The following is a 22,866-nucleotide window of genomic DNA, read 5'->3' as shown; positions in this document are numbered from 1 at the left end:
GTTCATCCGCTCCACGGCAGACTTTGGTTGATGCATTCGGAATTTGGACATAGTTGTCCGTATCCGCCGCTGGACGTTTTCCAGGTCGGTCTTCGTCCACCGCAATATTCCGAATGCATAGGCCAGTGAAGGGATAGCGAATACATTCAACGCGCTTATTTTATTCTTCCCCGAGAGATGCGATTTCAGCACCAGCTTTACACGTCGCAGGAATTCAGACAGCAGAGCTTCCTTCAGATCACCAACTCGAGCATGGGTTCCTTGCAGAATTCCTAGGTACTTGTAGAAGTCTGTCTCGGTCATAGCTTCGATGTGGAGGTCACCAATGCTGTGTCCGGCATGCGGCTCGTGATGACCTTTGCGGATGGCTTGGATTCGACACTTGTCTAATCCAAACTCCATCCGAATATCACGGCTGAACATGTCTATTATTCGCAACAGACTTCTAAGATGGCTGTCAATACCAGCATACAGCTTGATGTCATCTAGGTACATCAAGTGTGTCAGTTCGCACTTAACACGTAGGCCATACTTTATTGCAAAACCATGCCCTCTAGCATCATTCAGTAGCCATGAAAGGAGGTTCAGTGCCATACAAAACCAAAGGGGACTCAACGAATCCCCCTGAAAGATGCTCCTCCGTAGACGGATGGGCTCTGAGGTATTAGCACCCTCAGATGTACGGACTGATAAGGTGGTATGCCACCCTTCCATGACTGCCGCCAAAAACTTTATTAGTTTTGGATTAATGCGATACAGATGTAGGATATCGATTAGCCAGGTATGCGGAACGCTGTCGAAAGCCTTGGCATAATCGATATAGCAACTGAAGAGGTTTCTTTGGCCTCTAGTTGCTTGTCCTACAACTACCGAGTCGATAATGAGTTGCTCTTTGCAACCCCTTGACCCAACTCGGCAGCCCTTCTGCTCCTCGGACAGAATGTTGTTGGTCTCGAGGTGCGCATTGATCCTTCCACTAATAATGGACGTGATGAATTTGTAGAGGGTTGGTAAGCAAGTGATCGGTCTTGTGTCTGCGGGGTCCTGCACTGTGTCCTTCTTAGGGATAAGGTAGGTAATCCCCGCAGTGAGGAAAGGTGGAAATTCCTCCGGCCGACTCATGACCTCATTTATACTGTGTGCCAACCGACTGTGTACGCTGGTAAATTTCTTATACCAGAAATTCTGCACCCGATCCAGACCTGGGCCCCTCCAGTTCTTCGAGCTGTTTATGGCTCGTCGAACTTCCTCTTCGGTAACATCCGCAAAATTCATGCCAGGTGTATTGGCATGGCGGGTGCCTTCGGCGGTGATTCACTCAGCATGCTGGGCAGGTAACTCCCAAAAGTCCACCCCAATACTCTTTCGCTTCCGTCACCGAGAACTGTATTGTCTGGGCGCTCTGTTGGGATTCGTTGAGAGATCTGAAAAAGCTCCGCTGGTTCCTCGCGTATGTTGCATTCTGGACACGTCTGGAATAACTTTCGCCATACCGTCGTAACCGACTGCATATGACAGAAAGTTTCTGTTTTAGTGTGTCCAGAATTTCAACTACGGGTGTCTCACAGGGGATGGCATAGTTCCGGTAAACCCTCTGCACTTTGTTTCTCACCTGTCGGCTGGCATTGCCAGTGCTGATCTGAATCAGTCTAGCAATGTCCTGCCTTAGTGAGTCCCGCCGACGTTCTAGACGAATTTTCCATGGTGGATCTCTTTTGTCACTCAAACCAATAACACGAAAGCGAATCTTCTGACCGTGCAATCTGATAGCCGTAACTGCACCACAATACACAAGTGATTGTAGTTGCAGCAGCGACATATCAGCACACAGTCGAGATGCAATCTCATCATTGATTTGAGATAGAATTCCCGGAGTTGCTGGAGATGCATAGAGCCTGGGAATACCTGGTCTATGCAAAGGATCCATATCCGAGAATTCTATGCTCTTTGGAATTCGTCCCGAACCTCAGCGGAAACCTCAGCTGGACGGTGGAGAAGAGTGCTTCGGCGAGTACTGAACCTGTTGCCTGCAGTACGGCGTGGTGTTGTTGATGCCGCCGCCTCTGCCCCCATCGACACTCGGTCACCAGTTTCCCCGATGACTTCAAGTCGAACACGCTCCCTGATGGTGGCCGGGATTGTGTCGCTGCGAGTAATAAAGCGGTACTGGTCTACGACTCACTGCACAGTCACGTGCGCGAATTGCGGGAAACGCTCGACGAATCTCTGTTGCAACAAGGGGCGGTAAGATGTTGTACCTGCCCCCGCCGTTATTTCGTAGTAGGAGCGGATGATGAAGAGGTTCATTTCTTCAGTCCATTTCATCCGCTTCCTACGCGAACCTGCTGAAATGGTCACTACAGATTGTGGCGAAACAGCTGTAGCAGGCGGAGCTGTGCTCCTGGTCGTCGTGGCGCCTAGACGTCGAACCGCCCCACGACTAGCGGTTTCGGTGCCGTGCTGTCCATTACGAGAGCCCGACCCAGTCACCAAGTCAGACCACTCCCGCCGGTTATCCGTACCGGACCTTAAATTTCTCCTTGTTCTCATTTTTGGTGGTGCATTTTATCCCTAGCTGCCAGGTGTTGAGATAGCTTCCTTAGTGAGTAATCTGCAAGACTGCAAGGTTCCTGCACTTTCCTCACCAACCTCCTGAGACGCTGCGGTGGCGTACAGCCATTCAGACTGAAGCTATCCATCCCTCCTCCTTTCATAACCGCGCTTGGGACCGGCTTCGGCGGAGTTACTATTATTATTATAGTATCTTTCACTAATATGAAATTCTTCTTGAGCAACAGTTTCTAATCTAGAGCTATGAAGTTAAACTTTTGTGGAGTCCCAGTATGCCACACCATAATTTTGACTAAAAGTTAAGACTATGTCGTCAGATAAATACTATACCGGAAAGAAAGGCGACCAAGTTGTACTGAAAATTTCCGAGGGAACGGGTAAAAAATATGAAAATGGTTCTATCATAATTTACTGAAAATATTGTGAAAGAATATCCAAAAATCAACGTGACGCTCCATGTTAACATTTTACCCGCAAAAGTGCTGCTATCTAAAATTGTAATCGTTATGGAATCAACTAAATCTTAAAGCCTTTTGGATCTTATTTTCACCTGAGACGATAAGAAAGATGACAATTCATACTTATCATATGTACATATGTATTCTTTGAGAAATATGAAGATAAATCACATTATTAAACGTGCTCTGCATACCACTGAAATGAAGGATTAAAACGTATTGTTTCCTCCACTTTCAGAATGACACCACAATTTGGGTAAGCCAACATGTTGTACATATCTTTGAATTGAATGTAATTTTTATCACACAAACGTTAGAAATCCGCCTCAAATTGAGAGAAATTAGAACTCGAGTTTTTCCCTCATCTACATACTTGAAACCATACATAATTCAACTAATCTTATCTAGTTATGGCTGAACACGTTTCTCGTGCCTATACTGCGTGACCTTGCGCCTATCCTCACTTTCAAAAGTATAATATATCTAAAGATCCGCTGAACGTGCTGCAAACAAAAGCGACAGGTGAAAATGATATTGTCATCATAACTGATATATTTGTGAGTTGGTATCTACGTACATTTGTGCGTACAATCTGACATGACTTCGTAACTTTTGTCTTGTACCTAATTGTGTTATTGCTAATGTTATTACTTCTAATGATGAGTCGCAACCATGGCTTCTTGGTACGGAGCAATTTAATTAGAAAGTAGTTTCCGGTAAATTTATTGAATGAAATTGGTCTCGAATGAAACCACATGTATATGGACACATATGGATACTTTTAGTTCGGATGACTTAATTTAGGCAATCGGAAACGGACAAATGGAAAATATAAATTGGAAAGGAGAGAAATTTTTTTCTACAGAAAAGATTTCTTTAGAGAAAAGTACAGATTTTTATGCATTCTCATCTAATTTTAAGTCAGCGGAAGCAATTGACTCTCTGAATTAATTCGAGAAAAGTTCTTTCTCGATTGGCGACACTACCGCTATTATATATGTATATTTTCTCAATTTTGACAAGAAATTTACGTTTTCAATCTAAATATATGCATATGATAGTAACTCTTGACGACCTTCATAAACACAATAAAATGTATTTTTTAGCTATAAAGCTAAAGTGGCAGTGATAGTCCCCAAAATTAATTTAGTTTATATGTGGAACCTGACGGTTCTTCACGACCTCGACATTTAAAATTTCGTATTCATTTAAACAAAATGAATTTATAAAAATGTTTAGAATACAAAAGACAAATCCTTATTTTCAGAAATTTATGACTGCTAATCAATTAGGCTTCGTTTATGTTTTTGGGAATATCAGTGAACACAAAAGTTTTGAAATTAAGCGTGCAATAGATATTTGGTCGGTTTCCAGTCCAACGTGCTTTGTCGTTAAAAATAGGAGATAATAAATGCCGAAATTTGGATTGATAATTAATGTAATTTTTATGTAATTAATGACTACGGATATAATTTTAATAATGTCAAAATCACCATTTTAGTTCGAAAACCAATCGGATCACATAAACATACTACAATTTTGCATATTATGTGTAAGGACCCTGTTGGGGTGCCAGGATGACCATCCGGGTTGACTACGGTCAACTATGAAGACGGAGCTTCCTCAAAAACCCAAAGGAAAATGGCAAAACTTGTCGGTTCATATCCCAGATGGTTATCCAATGCACCTCAACATTGACGTTCTTTGCGAAATCCGCACATTCGTTAGGTTCACGGTCCAGCATTCTTTAGCTTTCCACACAGTGCACCTATGCAAGGTACTCTACACTGGCTTAAGAATTCATTTTTGGTGTGTCAGATAGAAATTCATTATTCTCTCAACTTTGTTTCCAGCTAGGCTTCTAAACTTACACGGTTGCACGCGTTTTCGCCTGTATTCGCAATCCTCATTCTATCCCACCTTTCAACTATGACTCTCCTTGCCGTTCCTTGGTTAGTATACCTCAAGATGTTCGCCATTCCGGACTTCGTGTGGGGTATCAAATGATAGAGAACAATACTTAATGTATCTTTTCAAGCTGTTCCTATTTTTGATATTCATCATCATCAACGGCGCAACAATCGGGTCTAGGCCTGCCTTAATAAGGAGCTCCAGACATCCCGGTTTTGCACCGAGGTCCACCAATTCGATATCCCTAAAAGCTGTCTGGCGTCCTGACCTACGCCATCGCTCCATCTTAGGAAGGGTCTTCCTCGTCTTCTTTTTCTACCACAGATATTGCCCTTATAGACTTTCCTCATCCATACGGATCAAGTGACTCGCCCACCGTGACCTATTGAGCCGGGTTTTATCCACAACTTGATGGTCATGGTATCGCTCATAGATTTCGTCGTTATGTAGTCTACGGAATCGTCCATCCTCATGTAGGGGGCCACAAATTCTTCAGGGGATTCTTCTCTCGAACGCGGCCAAGAGTTCGCAATTATTCTTGCTAAGAACCCAAATTTCCGAGGAATACATGAGTACTGGCAAGATCATTGTCTTGAACAGTAAGAACTTTGACCCTATGGTGAGACGTTTCGAGCGGAACAGTTTTTGTAAGCTGAAATAGGCTCTGTTGGCTGACAACAATCGTCCGCGGATTTCCTCATCGTAACTGTTATCGGTTGTGATTTTCGACCCTAGATAGGAGAAATTATCAACAGTCTCAAAGTTGTAGTCTCCTGTCTTTATTCTTCCCGTTTGACTAGTACGGTTTGATGTTGTAGGTTGGTTGGTTTCTGATGCTGACGTTGCACCATATACTTTGTCTTGCCTTCATTGATGTGCAATCCAAGATCTCGCGCCAATCACCGCCTGCTCGATCTGGATGAAGGCAGTTTGTAAGTCTCGGGTGGTGCTTCCCATGATGTGGTTATCGTCAGCATAGGCCAGTAGCTGGGTGGACTTGAAGAGGATCGTATCTCTTGCATTTACCTCAGCATCACGGATCACTTTCTTGAGAGCCAGATTACAGAGGATGCATGATAAGGCAGCCCCTTGTCATAGACCGTTGTTGATGTCGAATGGTCTTGAGAGTGATCTTGATGCTTTTATCTGGCCTCGCACATTGATCAGGATCAGCCTAGTCAGTCTTATCAATTTCGTCGGGATATCGAATTCTCTCATGGCGGTGTACAGTTTTACCCTGGCTATGCTTTCATAGGCGGCTTTAAAGTCGATGAAGAGATGGTGCAACTGTTGTCCATATTCCAACAGTTTTTCCATCGCTTGCCGCAGAGAGAAAATCTGATCTGTTGCTGATTTGCCTGGAGTGAAGCCTCTTTGGTATGGACCAATGATGATCTGGACGTATGGGGCTATCCGGCCTAGCAAGATAGCGGAGAATATCTTATAGATGGTACTCAGCAACGTGATACCTTTACAATTGCAGCACTGTGTGATATCTCCCTTTTTATGTATGAGACAGATAATGCCTCGTTGCCAATCGTCAGGCATTGATTCGCTGTCCCATACCTTGAGCACAAGTTGATGAACCACTTGGTGTAACTGGTCGCCTCCATATTTAACCAATTCAGGTGTAATTCCGTCGACTGCTAGCGACTTATGATTTTGAAGCTCATGAATTGCACGGACTGTTCCTTCTATAATTGGTGGTGGCATTATTTATCCGTCGTCTTCAGTTAGCGGGACCTCCAACTCGCCGATATTCTGGTTGTTCAGTAGCTCATCAAAGTACTCAACCCATCGCTCCAATATGCCCATTCTTCCGGAAATCAGATTTCCCTCTTTATCTCGGCAGGATGAGCATCGAGGTGTATAAGGCTTCATCCTGCTGACTTATTGGTAAAACTTGCGCGGATGGTGCGTTTGCTCCCTTTACTTTTCTAGATCACAGACTTTTTGGTTCTGCTAGGCTTCCTTTTTTTGTCTGTGAAGTCGCTTCTCCGCTCGCCTGAGTTAGAGATACCTCTCTGCGCGTGCCCGCGTTCCTTGAGAATGCAACATTACTTGGTATGCGGCATTCTTCCGTTCCGTAGCTAGTTTACATTCATCGTCAAACCAGCCGTTCCGACTCCTTTTGCGGCTGGGGCCAAGTATGTTTGTGGCCGTATTTATGATAACGTTCTTCAGGTGATTGTGAAGATCATTTGTTGATGCTTTATCTCCAGGATCTCTGTTGACTGCGGTTAGTCAGTGATAAATTCGAAGTCACAATGACTTAGCTTCTTCAGGATGTTTGTATTTAGAAAAATGTTAGATTCGCTAATGAGCCCTGGTCAAAGAAGCTTTTAGAAACTGTGTGAGATGCTGATGTGAATAGAATAGCTAACTTATGATTAAAGCGGATATTTGAAAACTTGGCTTCAGTCGGCCAACTTCACATAAGTTTTTGTGGTATAGGTGGTAATCTAAGGAAGAAATATTTGCTGTTTTTTGCTAACCCTATTCTTGCATTCGTAGTGTGAAATATTACTTTTCGGGAAGGGCTCTGGTTTAGACCTAGTTCTTGAAGTTTATTTCATATCCTTACTAAGGCGGCGTTGTCCATTTCTACCTTAAGTCTCGTCAATCAAATTGGCATTTTGATTCTCCATCCTGCCATTTGAAGCAGTTTTCCTGAACTAGAATAAGTTACAGGTTACAAACGGATTCATTTATCTAGAATTTTCCGAGTTGATAATGTTGACCGCTTCAGCAATATTTGCATTTTCCTCACATCCTCAATGTGCATGGTCTCAAGTGCTAAGTTGGACTGGCGTTATAGTAATTTAACTATCAAACTATGGTTGTCTCTTCCCTCTATCTTCTGAAATTCGGAAAAAGTATGATAGAAGTTAATATTCGCAATCTTTTTTTCGTGTCATTTGTGCTCTATCCAATTACAAATTATATTACTATTACTTATTTTTAATGGTTATGGTGTTTCCTCATTTCTCGCTCAACTAAATTTCCCCAAATATCTTTTGTGGGTTTAGATATTTTCAGGAAATTATTGTTATTTATCTTAATGTCAATGCGCTACATGTGTACTCCCATAATAGTTTGTAAATGAAAGATACATTTTACGGACATGAAACTCATCGTCACTTGCTGCTATTAACATATATATTCAGATACTAACCACGTTTTGTTGGTTTGTGGCTCTTTCGGAACCCTGTTAACCGCAGTCTGAATAATCTGTTTTATGATATTTGCGGTACACTTCTATGTATATACAATAATTCAAAAGTATAATGATAACATCTGGTCGCATCTTGGCGCGGTGCCTTGTATTATATCTTAAAGGAGGTTACTTGATCATATAAACTTGACACGAATTTCTGAAAATAACAGACAAACTGCTCGATGCACCGCATAGGAAGAGAAGTTGGAAATTGGTGAGAATACAAACGTGATCCGAAGAAATATGAGTAAAAGTTTGTAGTGTTTCATTATTCTAGTTACGTGATAGGAATTCATAACTAGATAATATTTATGATTATCAATTTGAATGTTAAATTGGGACGTGAAGAAGATGAGACTGTTGACAAAGGGTTCAATCGTTATCCGCTTTAATTCGCCGCTTAAATATTTCGTCAGTCAAACATGAAATATGATATGCGGGGAATTTAAGAAGGTAAAGATGCAAGATTTTAATTGTTATTATCTTATTAGAGTCGGATTACTGTCTGGCTATCACTTCTTTTATTCGGAAACGACTGCAGTTATTGATATGACCTTTCATTGGGCATATGCAAATTATGAGGTCCGACGCTTGTAACGAATTGCAATGACTCTCTGTTTTAACCCTGCGTGACGGTCACTCCACCCCTTGGTGCATACAATATGTAAAGCTTTCCAAATACTAATTCTATCGAAAAAAAATTGTAACGATTACCCCGCCAAGAAAGCCAGGACGCCTCAACGTGGAGCTGTTTTCATATCACAAGGTACAGTTTAACTTTCAACCTTATCTTTGGAGGGAAAAGAAGAGTATATCGAGAAAAGCAAGAGCAAGAGAAGATCAAGGGACTGCTTAACCCCCTTGAAATTTTTGGCTACCGCCCCAGATTGTGACGCACCTGTCCATCAACCGCTCAACAAACACCCAGGTTATCGTTCTTACGATAGCATTTACTTCATCTTGAAAGACCGTTGTATATTGTCGCAAAGAAAACGTCCACTTTTCATTTTTATCTGAGAGGTAAATTTAGTTCCAGGACATTGTTCTGTTTTTGAGCCACCAGGGTAGTAACCTCAACATATCCTACTTACCATTATTCTCATCGGTCCCAGTTTTCTTTGCGCTTCAGACTGTCTTTATATGAAAGAAAATCTGAAAACCGTTGCCTTTTATCATCCGCAGACGATTGAGCGTGTATTGGCAGTTCTTGCACTTCAGAACAATGAATCAATCAATATAGTGCACAAAACTGGTGGTAGTAAAGCTCCTTAGGGGACAGCATTTAGTCGCTTCAATCTTTGCCTTAGGATAGCGTAGATCCACTTGACTAAAGTATTATCAACATCATGTTCTCTGGCAATAACCTAAAGTTCCTTGAAAGGCGCACGGTCGAAATCACATTCAGTGTTCACCAACACCCCCATCGCGCACTCCTTATCCTGGAAGCAAATGAATGGATAGCAGACTCACAGAATTTTTCTCCGGTAGGCATTTTTTTAATTAATGGATACCACTTTATCGCCTTCTCGCGAATGTGAGACGCAATTCGTTTCTCCAGACATTTAATATAATGTTGTTACGCTAAATTTCCCGAAGTTTTCTTCTTGCGAATAGTAGATTGGGAGAAATATCTTGGGTACGTAATCACAAGAGAGTGTGCACTGACTCAACTTTGAACTTCGTGAAAGTATCATCCGGTTTTCTAAGAAAGTTTGATCGGTTGCACAGTCTCGAAGTCTTTACTTTGCATTCCAGTTTCTAACATTATGTCCAAAAGGAGTCCCGTTTGAAACTTCTTAAAAGTCTCTTATATTCACGTTATAAGTTTCTGTTGCGTAATCAATCTTTACAATCGCGATTCAAAATTCATCTGGTTGACTTCCTGAGTTTTTTCTTTTCTTTCTGGATTCCACCAGAAAACCATTTTCCTAGGATTCTGTCTTCATGCTGCAGTATGCTCGCCCGTAATAGTCCAAATAAATTCGTACTAAAGGTGGCCTGGATGTGAGTCCTTGTTTAGTACCAGCCATTCTCTAATCAATCCTAACATTTTTCAACGAATATGTTCAGCGTTCGCATTGCAACCTATTTAGAGTTCAAAATCACTTGGCTCAGCACATACTACCAGAGCCCTTTGTGGTATTGTATGTGATTTGGGTCGTTATTTTGTTGCAGCGACCAAATCAAAAGCACATTTTCGCAAGCATAAGATACCATGACAGCTTCCAAGATATTTTTATACATCAATGATGTCATGGTATTGAGAATGAGATATATTGGACCAAAGTCATGCCAAAGAAAAACCGCCATGGGCCGTAATTAATAATGTATTGCGCTATCTGTTACGTATAGCGTGGGATTTTTGCCTGTAGATTTGCGCACGTGGCGTGCATATTCATTTTAGAACAGGATGAACTCTCGAGTACATAACATGTTTCCCAACTTCCTTTTTCTACCAGAGTCTATTAAAACTAAGAGAATGTGTTAACCTTGTCAAGAACATAGCTGCATTACGCATGCTTAATCCCTCTCTGCCTAGGTTTGGAATGCAATCCAAGGTACATAAAAGTGGTAACGAAACACCGGAGGTTATCCAGGACACTAATTCCCCCAAATTGCGAATGGCTACTACAAGAAGCCAACGCTTTCGGTGATTACCGTAGCAAATATACCTTAAAAGACAGCTTTCAAATGGCCAAGAGGCTGAAGGATGCTAAAAGTAGGCAACATGAAATCCTAGTTTTGTTTCATGTAAGAGCACTTTTTCTGAGTGTACACGTCAAACAGGCCCTACACAATCTCAAAACCTGGTTTAACAAACACCGCAACTCAACCAAAGAAGAGAGGGATAATCAGCAATATACAAAGCTAGCGTCAATATGTATGAGTGAAAGCTACTTCATCTTCCGGAACGAATCTTATAAAACCAGGCGTGGCAATGGGTAACCCAATCCATCTCCTCTACATACTAAGCGAAATATTTATGACAGGTCTCGAGGAACCCCGGGATAATGCTCACCTTTTGGGTTACATATGATGATGATGTACTAGCCATCGTGGACAAATCACAGTTGAATGGATTACTAAAAAATCAATCAGCTCCATAAAAATATAATATTCACCATGGAGATAAACAAATGGGAGAAACACCATTGCTGGACATCAAAATAATCAGAAACGGGGAAAACTTCGAGTTCTATATATTCAGGAAGCCCACAGCCATACAACGAGTCATTCCTAACAGCTCTTTCCATTCATAACATAAATAAATTCGCAGTTTTCCACAGCATAATAAACAAAATTCTAAACATCCCCCTAACCAGATCATCGATCATCGATCCGCTCCTGGTCCGACTTCACCCCACTCAGAGGATTGAAAGATCGATCCTTCAAGTTAAGTGGGGTCAGTCCACAGCCTGCCTTACAGACAGCCGCATGCAAGGGGCTCGCCTGCTCTTTACTGTAAAAATAAGCGGGCAGCGAGTCGACTTGGCGATGATGTTGTGCCGCCACGTCAACCACGCCCCTACCCCCGATGTCACGAGGCAGGTTCATCCGCTCCACGGCAGACTTTGGGTGATGCATTCGGAATTTGGACATAGTTGTCCGTATCCGCCGCTGGACGTTTTCCAGGTCGGTCTTCGCCCACGGCAATATTCCGAATGCATAAGCCAGTGAAGGAATAGCGAACACATTCAACGCGCCTATTTTATTCTTCCCCGAGAGATGCGATTTCAGCACCAGCTTTACACGTCGCAGGAATTCGGACAGCAGAGCTTCCTTCAGATCACCAACTCGAGCATGGGTTCCTTGCAGAATTCCTAGGTACTTGTAGAAGTGTGTCTCGGTCATAGCTTCGATGTGGAGGTCACCAATGCTATGTCCGGCATGCGGCTCGTGATGACCTTTGCGGATGGCTTGGATTCGACACTTGTCTAATCCAAACTCCATCCGAATATCACGGCTGAACATGTCTATTATTCGCAACAGACTTCTAAGATGGTTGTCAATACCAGCATACAGCTTGATGTCATCTAGGTACATCAAGTGTGTCAGTTCGCACTTAGCACGTAGGCCATACTTTATTGCAAAACCATGCCCTCTAGCATCATTCAGTAGCCATGAAAGGAGGTTCAGTGCCATACAAAACCAAAGGGGACTCAATGAATCCCCCTGGAAGATGCCCCTCCGTATAGGGATAGGCTCTGAGGTATTAGCACCCTCAGATGTACGGACTGATAAGGTGGTATGCCACCCTTCCATGACTGTCGCCAAAAACGTTATTAGTTTTGGATCAATGCGATACAGATGTAGGATATCGATTAGCCAGGTATGCGGAACGCTGTCGAAAGCCTTGGCATAATCGATATAGCAACTGAAGAGGTTTCTTTGGCCTCTAGTTGCTTGTCCTACAACTACCGAGTCGATAATGAGTTGCTCTTTGCAACCCCTTGACCCAACTCGGCAGCCCTTCTGCTCCTCGGACAGAATGTTGTTGGTCTCGAGGTGCGCATTAATCTTTCCACTAATAATGGACGTGATGAATTTGTAGAGGGTTGGTAAGCAAGTGATCGGTCTTGTGTCTGCGGGGTCCTGCACCGTGTCCTTCTTAGGGATAAGGTAGGTAATCTCCGCAGTGAGGAAAGGTGGAAATTCCTCCGGCCGACTCATGACCTCATTTATACTGCGTGCCAACCGACTGCGTACGTTGGTAAATTTCTTATACCAGAAATTCTGCACCCGATCCAGACCTGGGCCCCTCCAGTTCTTCGAGATGTTTTTGGCTCGTCGAACTTCGGTAACCTTCGGTAACATCCGCAAAATTGATGCCAGGTGTATTGGCATGGCGGGTGCCTTCGGCGGTGATCCACTCAGCATGCTGGGGAGGTAACCCCCAAAGTCCACCCCAATACTCATTCGCTTCCGTCACCGAGAACTGTATCGTCTGGGCGCTCTGTTGGGATTCGTTGAGAGATCTGAAAAAGCTCCGCTGGTTTCTCGCGTATGTTGCATTCTGGACACGTCTGGAACAACTTTCGCCATACCGTCTTAACCGACTGCATATGACAGAAAGTTTCTGTTTTAGTGTGTCCAGAATTTCAACAACGGGTGCCTCACAGGGGATGGCATAGTTCCGGTAAACCCTCTGCACTTTATTTCTAACCAGTCGGCTGGCATTGCCAGTGCTGATCTGAATCAGTCTAGCAATGTCCTGCCTTAGTGAGTCCCGACGACGTTCTAGACGAATTTTCCATGGTGGATCTCTTTTGTCATTCAAACCAATAACACGAAAGCGAATCTTCTGACCGTGCAATCTGATAGCCGCAACTGCACCACAATACACAAGTGATTGTAGTTGCAGCAGCGATATATCAGCACACAGTCGAGATGCAATCTCATCATTGATTTGAGATAGAATTCCCGGAGTTGCTGGAGATGCATAGAGCCTGGGAATACCTGGTCTATGCAAAGGATCCATATCCGAGAATTCTATACACGCTCTTTGGAATTCGTCCCGAACCTCAGCGGAAACCTCAGCTGGACGGTGGAGAAGAGTGCTTCGGCGAGTACTGAAACTGTTACCTGCAGTGCGGCGTGGTGTTGTTGATGCCGCCGCATCTGCCCCCATCGACTCTCGGTTACCAGTTTCCCCGATGACTTCAAGTCGAACACGCTCCCTGATGGTGGCCGGGATTGTGTCGCTGCGAGTAATAAAGCGGTACTGGTCTGCGACTCGCTGCACAGTCACGTGCGCGAATTTCGGGAAACGCTCGACGAATCTCTGGTGCAACAAGGGGCGGTAAGATGTTGTACCCGCCCCCGCCGTTATTTCGTAGTAGGAGCGGATGATGAAGAGGTTCATTTCTTCAGTCCATTTCATCCGCTTGCTACGCGAACCAACTGAAGTGGTCGCCACAGATTGTGGCGAAACAGTTGCAGCAGGCGGAGCTGTGCTCCTGGTCGTCATGGCGCCTAGACGTCGAACCGCCCCACGACTAGCGGTTTCGACGCCGTGCTATCCATTACGAGAGCCCGACCCAGTCACCAAGTCAGACGACTCCCGCCGGTTATCCGTACCGGACCTTAAATTTCTCCTTCTTCTCATTTTTGGTAGTGCATTTTATCCCTAGCTGCCAGGTGTTGAGATAACTTCGTTAGTGAGTAATCTGCAAGACTGCAAAGTTCCTGCACTTTCCTCACCTACCCCCTGAGACGCTGCGGTGGCGTACAGCCATTCAAACTGAAGCTATCCATCCCTCTTCCTTTCACAACCGGGCTTGGGACCGGCTTATTATTATTGATAGCTAAATTTTTGGTGCCTTGTTAAATTTTTTTTGTGAATTTTGATGTTTTTTCAAGGCTTCTTTAATGAATAAAAAAAACTACCCAATGAATCACTATTATCCTAGTTTGCGGGCCGTAGAAATATGTTCTGAATAAATCATGAAAATTTCAAATTATTTCTTTGGATAGATTTTGGGCTATGGTGGCAGCAGATTTTCAATATGCAGTTTCGGGAAAAACGCATTTAAAAAGTAAAATGTGATTTTTAGCCATAAAATCTTAACTGATCATTAATCTGCTATAGCTAATCCATAAATCTAAGATTTCTTCAAGAAACACATGTACAGCCCTGGCTTCAATTCTTGTCCTTTTGCCGAAGTCATTCGAACGTCATTTGGGTCGATAAATGCGCGCTTTATTACGGCGATCGACATAAATCTGGCTTGCGTCATATTACGTGTTTGACACTGTAATTTATGAACGACTATCAAAAAATCACTTTGCTCAAATATTCTACACTATATCTAGATACAATTGATGCCACAAAAAAGTTCAATTCTGCGGATCCGACGCACGGGATGACCCTGGCCTGGAGTCACTGGCCAAGTTAACTCAGTATTTTTTTTTACAGTATGAGGGTTTAAACTTGAACTTAAATGAAAAATAAAAAAATGTCATACTTGAGTTTAAAATAAATTTGTTATTAAAAGTTTTAAATTGTTAGTCAAATGTTGTTATTTAATTAATGAAATGACTAATGAGTATAGAAAACCTGAAATCTGAATCTTAGAATATGAATGAGTGACGCTCGAAGATTTGATCCAAGAGAACGATTTTGACGAATTCCATTCCATCCCAGTGCCAATATCTCGAAAACCATCAACTTTTTGCTAAGATCATTTAATGTTTTTCTGGATCCTTGTGGGTTGCTCTAACAGCCGTTTAAGTATTATCGTTGACTTTTTGGACATTCTGTATATATAGGCCAGACTAAGCAGTTGGTAAAAATAGGTTTCGAAGAACATACCAAAAAACGGAGCCAGCGGCAAAAAACCTATTACGTCATGTCAAGTCTACAGTCGCAAACGACATAGTAGATAGCTATCATAACATTTCCTGAGACAACGTGGATATTATACAAAAAATACATAAAGTCCACAAACTGGATGCCGCAGAAAGCTTGGAAATATTTGAACAGACTAACGCCATGTTGTTAAACATCGACATGGGCAACTGTTCATCTAGCTTGTAATTAAGGGGATTAATCGGTTTAGTAGGTTAAGATATAGAGGCTTTAGAGTCAAGCGAAACAAATTAGTACAAAACCTGCACTGAAAAAGGATACATGTTGCCACACTTGGTGGTGTAGCACCACTCATAACTTCATTCCGAAGGAGCTTCGCTTTCTTTCGCAGCGCTTCTCTATGCTATTGGATCCGTTGCGAGCCTTGTCAGGAAACCATGAACCGCTCCGTATTGATTTGCCATGCCATCTTCTCCCGTTTTCTGGAAGATTTAGATAAAAATGCCAAGGACATACAGCCGTAACCGGGCTTCTTGTTCTTTCCATTATGGGAGTTGCTAAACTCACATTTATATTTGATTGCGCCGTAGGTCCCAAGTGCCCTTTTTATTCAATTTTATTACAAATATTAATTTCTAACACATTCCAAATTCATGCAACTCTTATTATTCCTCAGTATGCATATAAATTTTCGCGCAACTCACCGAAACGCAAGACCTACTTTCCGGGAGATTTGCTTTCCAAGGCAAACAAGGCTCCATTCGAAACTATGCAAATCCATAAGATACAATTGACCCTCATTAATCAGTGAACACGATCTCTATATTCTATCGTTAGACAGCTTCATGTATCTTTAATAGAAAACCCCGAAGAACAAGTTTGAGAACAAATCCATTGTGACAATGTTAAGCAAAATGTTACCCATGTTCGCATGTAAAAGGCAACAAGCCACACCATTCATCTTTAATCAACTGACTCCCTTAACGGAATATCAGTGGCTACTAAGTCAGTAGGTATTTCCAGTTGAGGTTCTCTTCTATCATAGTTTCTGTAGAGAATGTACTGGAAATTTGTATACTTTCCTGTCGTTTCCCATTCGAAGTGATCTAACCAGTTTGCAATTCTTACTGGTTCCATGCCTGTAATGTTCACAATATAAATATCTTTAAGGTATTCAGAATATACGATTGAAATGCACTCTATAACAGGAATGAGAAACTGGAAATGTATCGGGACACGACATCACTGATCTTTGGGTAAATTGTATCTAACATACGAGTAGTGTTTGCAAGAATTTAGTTCTAATATTTATGCTTGCTTCAGGCTATTAGTTGAGTGTCAGATAATGGGTATAGAGAAGGAAAACAGAAGGGATATGTAGTCGATAAACTTTCAAGATACATTTTAAATTTCAGTGAATCGAACGGTATAATCCGTAACAGCAGCGAATTGCTTTTTGCCTGCGGCTACCGGTTGAATAAAAGAGACACAATCTATTCATTCATATCTGATTTGCTGCAAAATATTTAATGAAAATGGATTCAATTCATATAATGTATGAATAAATTGGCTCTGAAATTGAATCTTTTAGAGTATAATCATGATTGAACGATTTGTGAAATTTGTACATTAAAAGATTGTTTTGATTTAATAACGTTCGCTTCAAATCGAAAAACATTTCACTCTTTAAGAATTGAAACTTTCAACAAGTTATGTCTAGAAAATTATTGTGTATGAATTTTTTTGCAAGGTTACATGAAATTTTATTAAAGAAAATTGTATTCATTGATCACTTTCTAGAAAGTACAGAGAAATTCTGCAACTTCCGACGCACAACGGAAGTTTGATTGGAAACATTTAAATTTAATTTTTTTTTAATTTAATTTTCTACATAACACCGGGGATAACGTAATGTGTATCTGCCGTCAATATCCCCAATCTGTCTACCACAAGGCTAAGGTTATTTATATTTAAAATGAATAGCCCAGACCGGTATATTTCTCGCTTTACCTAAACACGATCTTAGTTATCGTCATCGAACGGTGTGCGAAATTTTTGTAGATTTTATAGTCCCTAAACCGCAACCTCGTCCTTACTTCAAAAAAGGGCTGTTTGCTGAAAAGAATTGTAATAGTCACTACTATTGCTGTCGTGGTTCACTCCTCCGTAGATTTTCACATCATCTGCACTAATCTTCCTAGAAATCCGCGACCATATCTGCCATATATTGGCCGCTACGGTTCAACATCCGGTCAAACCAATTTTGAGAATTTTTCAAAAACTCCTAAACTTCAAAGCTCCTAAGCAATCAATTATGGGCTCTAACTAATGACAATAATTTGAACTTTGTGAACATAGGGCAGTCAGCTTGTTAGCTTTGAGATTATCGCAGCATATCAGACTTTCTAGATTTTGGAAACTAAAAAGCTGAATGGCGACCAAATAAAAGAAGAGTCGTCAGTAGTCTACTTAGAATGATCCTGGCAATTTCACCAACAGGGTGCAATATCAAAAAATTTACACGTAACTCCTTCATTTCACTTTGAGCCTCACTCATCAAAGCTCAAAGCAACTTCGACCCAAACCAAACATAATCAGGGCGTTGAACTGTGTTAGAGCACTTCATTCAAGACCGTAACGGTACACTACAGGGTTATAGTACCATATAGGAGGCAATGTGGTCAGCACTGCGCTCGCCCGAGATTATTACCCTCACTTGGCTCAGGTACTCATTCACAGCTGAGTCGACTGGTATCCGACGTCAAATCACGACACAAACTCCACTGCCACCAGTAAGATTTGAACCGCGACCTTTCGTACGACAGCTTTGTGCTCTAACCACTCAGCTATCCCAACACAAAACGTATAATAAGCTAAAAATCGAATGACAGAAATTCCGACCTCTGTTTGCTATATTGAAGTGATCTGCCGGTACTCATAGAAGTTCTATAACTCGAATTGGATAGTGTCATAAATTAACAATTGCCCAAGCCTTCTTCTTTTTCTTGAGCCTTTCTCCCGTTTACAAACGGGGTCGGCTCGTCGTGATCGGCTTCGCCTTGTGGCTCTATCGAATGCCTGGTCTGGATGTAATCTCGAGGCTTTTAAATCCCCATCCAACGTGTCCAGCCACCGTTGTTTCGGCCTGCCTTTTGCTCGTTTACCATCGACTTCGATGATCAGACCAATCTTGGTAAGTGAATTCTCGTTAGCGCGAATTGCGTGACCATACCATCGAAGACGCCTCTCTCGCAGTTTTTCCACGATCGGTGCAACCCCTTAATGGTCGCGGATATTCTCATTTCGGATGTGATCAAAACGTGTCACGCCACTAGTCCAACGCAACATCTTCGTCTCCAGTACCGCAAGATGCCGTACATTGTCTTTTATAGTCGGCGAACACTCAGAACCAGAGGACGAGAGGACGGATGGCATTGCGGTAAATTTTAGATTTCAGACGTTCGTCAAGAATTCAGTTTTGTTTAGATTAAATCTGAGATCATGTTGCATGAGGCGATCATTCCATTTTTGAACAAGTTGCTCGAGATCATTTTTGCTGTTAGATGCTAGCAAAACATCATCTGCATAAAGCAGTGTGTAGGGCGCTGGACGTTGGATGTTTCGTGTGACGGTGTCCATAACAAGAACAAAGACGAGTGGTGAGAAGGCGCTTCCTTGATGAACACCAACAGAGACACGAAGCGGTTTTGATATATCCGCCATACTTCGTACTTTACTTGTCGGGTTGTGATAGAGCAATTGAACCCAGCGCACGAGTTCTTCTGGCACTAAGTGTTGTCTGGTATGCTACCAGTTCGTTTGGCACACGGTCGAACGCTTTCTCTAGATATAGAAATGCAATGTAAAGAGGGCGATGCTTCTCACGGTATTTCTCCATGTGTAACCGCGTAGCGTATATTGCGTCAGTAGTTTCGCAGTTTTTGACAAACCGGCTTGATTCACGGTTATTTCAACGATTTCGTGAATGCGGTTGTCAAGAATGCATACAAAAATCTTGAGGGTATGGGAAAGTAACCAGATCGGATGCTATTTTGAACATCCTGCTGGACTACCTTTCTTTTTCCATCTTGGAACTGTGGTAGTTTCTTGCCATTCAGATGGTATTCTTCCTTCCTGAACAACCCAATTAAAGAATTCACTAAGCCACAGTGTTGGGTCCCAGCTCTTCGCTTTCCAGAGCTCAGATGCGATGTCGTCAGGTCCTGTGGCTTTCTCCGATTTCATTTGTTTTATTGTCTCCTCGACTTCAGTTGAAATCTGCTCCAAATATTCTCGCCATCTATTCGGTTGATGTACCGCTTACCCGGCTTATTGACCCCGAGGGTTGCAGAGGCCGCTTTGTGGATCGTGTCTTTCATTTGGTTCCACGATTCTTCCACATTCGCAGTGGTCGGTAATTGCGTATTTTTAACTTTATTCGAACAGATATCGCTATGGAGGGTATTTTGGGTCTAAACATCATATAGTGACAACTTCTTGATTTTTTTTCAGACTTTTCGGATGGGTAGTTTCTGAGAATGGGTCCGCTAAAGAAATGATCAGTTTCGACCCTCAGCACTCCCCACCTTTCCAGCAAATGTCAAAACTGAGACCTTTTATTTGATACCCCACATGGCTATATTCGCATGTTTGGGGGGACCCCCCCCCCCCCCCTAAGGGGGGCCTTAGGTTCGACGTGAAAGGATGTAACTTGCTGTATGCGTGGGCGTTCACAGTTTCCACCTTTTCCCCAAATTTGTTGTAAATCGCTATAGCCATCTCCGAGAAAAATGCGTATGATGGTCAGACAGACAGACAGACAGTAAATCGATTTTAACAAATGTTTGCAATATTATTAATTGTAGAAAAAAAACCTCAAGGACTTTTTAGATTGATCTAGAACCCAACTCCAAAAAGTGATTTGCGTGTGCCACCTCCATTGCCTCTTGCATCGCAAAGGACCAGTCGGGGAACCTCATAAACGAAAGCGTCCAGTACAGTGAATTAATTGCCAAGAATTTTAGCGTACAACAGCGTACGTATTGTAGATCGCCAAATGTGTGGGTTATTTGCTTACGGAGATCTTCATTCTGTGTTACATTGTCCTAGTGTTGTGTGATGTTTAGAAATCCAGCAATTCCAAGGCAGCTATAAAGCCAACCACGCGAATGCCTTGTTTGTCTGGATATGAAGCAGAAAACGCATCTTCAGCTTAAAAAACGGTTCACCGATCACTCAACAATGGAATAACACCATAATTTAGCGAAAATATTGCATACATACCTATGTTGAAATCGGACTAAATCTCACCCTATCTAGATCTTCATGGGGAGTACCTTTGGGGTTCCACCCTGCCTTAGCCTCCTCAGGGCAGAAAAGTGGAGAATGCTCCTTGTGTTATTGTGGGCTTCGCGTGAGTTAGTTAGGGTAAGAGGAAGCAGACAAAGAAGGTCGATAAGTTCGAAGGACGATGATGTGATTTTTTTTCACGATTTTGCACTTCTGGCTGGGAAATTTGCCCAACAGTTTCCTCGATAGCCGAGATCTACTAAAATCTACAGTCAGCGGACACTGCACTCGCAAAATTCTCGGATCGATCGTTTCTTTACTTCCCACGACTTTCAGACATATTGGCTAATCACCTGCTTGCGATCGAAATAGGGTTCTTATCATCACTTCGGTCCTCCTCAGACCGTCGAGTTCTTCGCCCTTTCCCATCAGCTCTGCTTCTCCCTTTTCCGATTTCTTCTCTCAGGACGAATTTTTGGATTCGATTTTATGCTTTGTATCGTGGTGCACTGAGGCGACCTAAGTCCTCTCCTACAACTACAGCGCTTAAAAATAACTTTTTGGACCTCTATAAACGGATTCAGTTGCATAGCATTCAAGACAGATACTGCACACTGAAACCGCACGAAATCTGGAGAAACGATCCCAACGTACATATAGTGCTTTAGAGCGCGGAAAGCCAAACATTCACTTAAACAATGTACTAAACTTTATTCAGCATTTTAATGAATTATTTTGAAATAACATAAAAATACACACTCCGATCAGGTATTGATCTATTCCAACTTTCAAACTGCACTTCTCATCCAGCCAGATGATTTTCCAGTGCCACCCCCGCTGCTTCCGCTAATTTTTCAACCCAGACATTGAATCCAAAATTCTTCATCAGCTGGGACAACAACAAACCTCCCTCAAATTTCTTTATACACCGTCCGGCCTCATTACAAAAACAAAATCCCCGCACAATTCCAAGCATAATTTGCATTCGCATGCATAATATTTCGCCTCAGTCAGAAACAAACATTGCCTTTAATAATATGCAGTATGGGGAGGTGTATGTGCAAGCAGCAACAAAAAGGTTAATTATCATTTTCGGAATATTAGAAAAATACTATATTAAAATTTCAAATATTAAATGGATTCTAGGGTTTTGTGGGAATTAGGAGGTGTGAAGGCTTTGTAAGTAAAATTGTTAAAAAGGAAAAAAATAAGGATCACTTTTAAATTATTATATTTTCAAATAAGTGAATGTCGGGATGGGAAGTAGGAAATTGAATGGAGGGTAATTGAGATATTGAAGGAAACCAAGGAGGAGAAAAACAAATATGTCGCATACAAGGTAATGAATTTCTTGTCAGCTCGTCTCAGAACAAAGTAAACTAAATAATGTGGACGCTACGGAGTACTATAGCCCACACGACGTTTTGTTTCAGTTTCTTTACCATTTTTCCAAAAGGTTCAATTTTTTAATCAGTTGACACCAGGCTGTTGAACCAGGGTCCTGGCTGAAAGGTTTGTTTGAAAATCTAGTGTTCCTTTATACTTTATTGCCTGAAATGAAATCTTCTCTCTTATTTCCGCAATTTTGGGGTCTCTGTGGATAATTACGTTATTCATATACCAAGGTGCGCATTATCGTGAGTTGTGCTCTTTCTAGCAGATCAATGTTAGATGTGTATACTAAATCCCAAAGGTGAATTGCGGAAGCCTAGATTGGCATGTCGTGAAGACTTTGTAGAGCATATTTTGTTGTTTTCAGCTTCATTTGCAACGCTTTTCTATCGACACACTTGTTCCATATTAGCTGCCATCAAGCTAAATACCCAGATACTTGTTCTCATTCTGTTGATGGAGTATTACACGATTGGCAAAGATCTTGGCCTGGCTCACGGGAACTCCCCATTTTAGAAGTGAGTTTACAAATTTTTTTATGCAACCTGAGGAACGACATGGGTACTTGGAATGGGAGTATCATCAGCAGATGTTGAGGTTATCAGCTTAAGGTCAATTGGTAGATCCGAAGATAAGGTATAGTGTCGGACTAAGCACACTGCGTTGGGGAATTCCAGCTAGGATGGTATGATCACGAGACGTGAAACTTTTGTATCCTG

General features: G+C 42.1%; 1 protein-coding gene across 6 annotated transcripts in view; it reads left to right on the top strand.

The window, feature by feature from the left end:
• LOC119647714 (guanine nucleotide exchange factor DBS) overlaps positions 1–22,866 on the top strand; it is a 302,166-nt gene that overhangs the window by 176,389 nt on the left and 102,911 nt on the right. For 5 of the 6 annotated variants that reach the window (XM_038048815.1, XM_038048844.1, XM_038048851.1 and 2 more), the window contains exon 14: positions 3,268–3,285. The exons of the other annotated variant lie outside the window; for it this stretch is intronic. In XM_038048815.1, the coding sequence (XP_037904743.1) occupies positions 3,268–3,285 (18 nt within the window). The remainder of the gene's footprint in view (positions 1–3,267; positions 3,286–22,866) is intronic. 6 annotated transcript variants of the gene reach the window in all.

Source organism: Hermetia illucens, chromosome 1 (genome assembly GCF_905115235.1).
Source record: "Hermetia illucens chromosome 1, iHerIll2.2.curated.20191125, whole genome shotgun sequence".
NCBI classification, from domain to species: domain Eukaryota; kingdom Metazoa; phylum Arthropoda; class Insecta; order Diptera; family Stratiomyidae; genus Hermetia; species Hermetia illucens.
The sequence above is the reverse complement of the archived record's forward strand: the minus strand, read 5'-3'. Positions and strand labels throughout refer to the sequence as shown.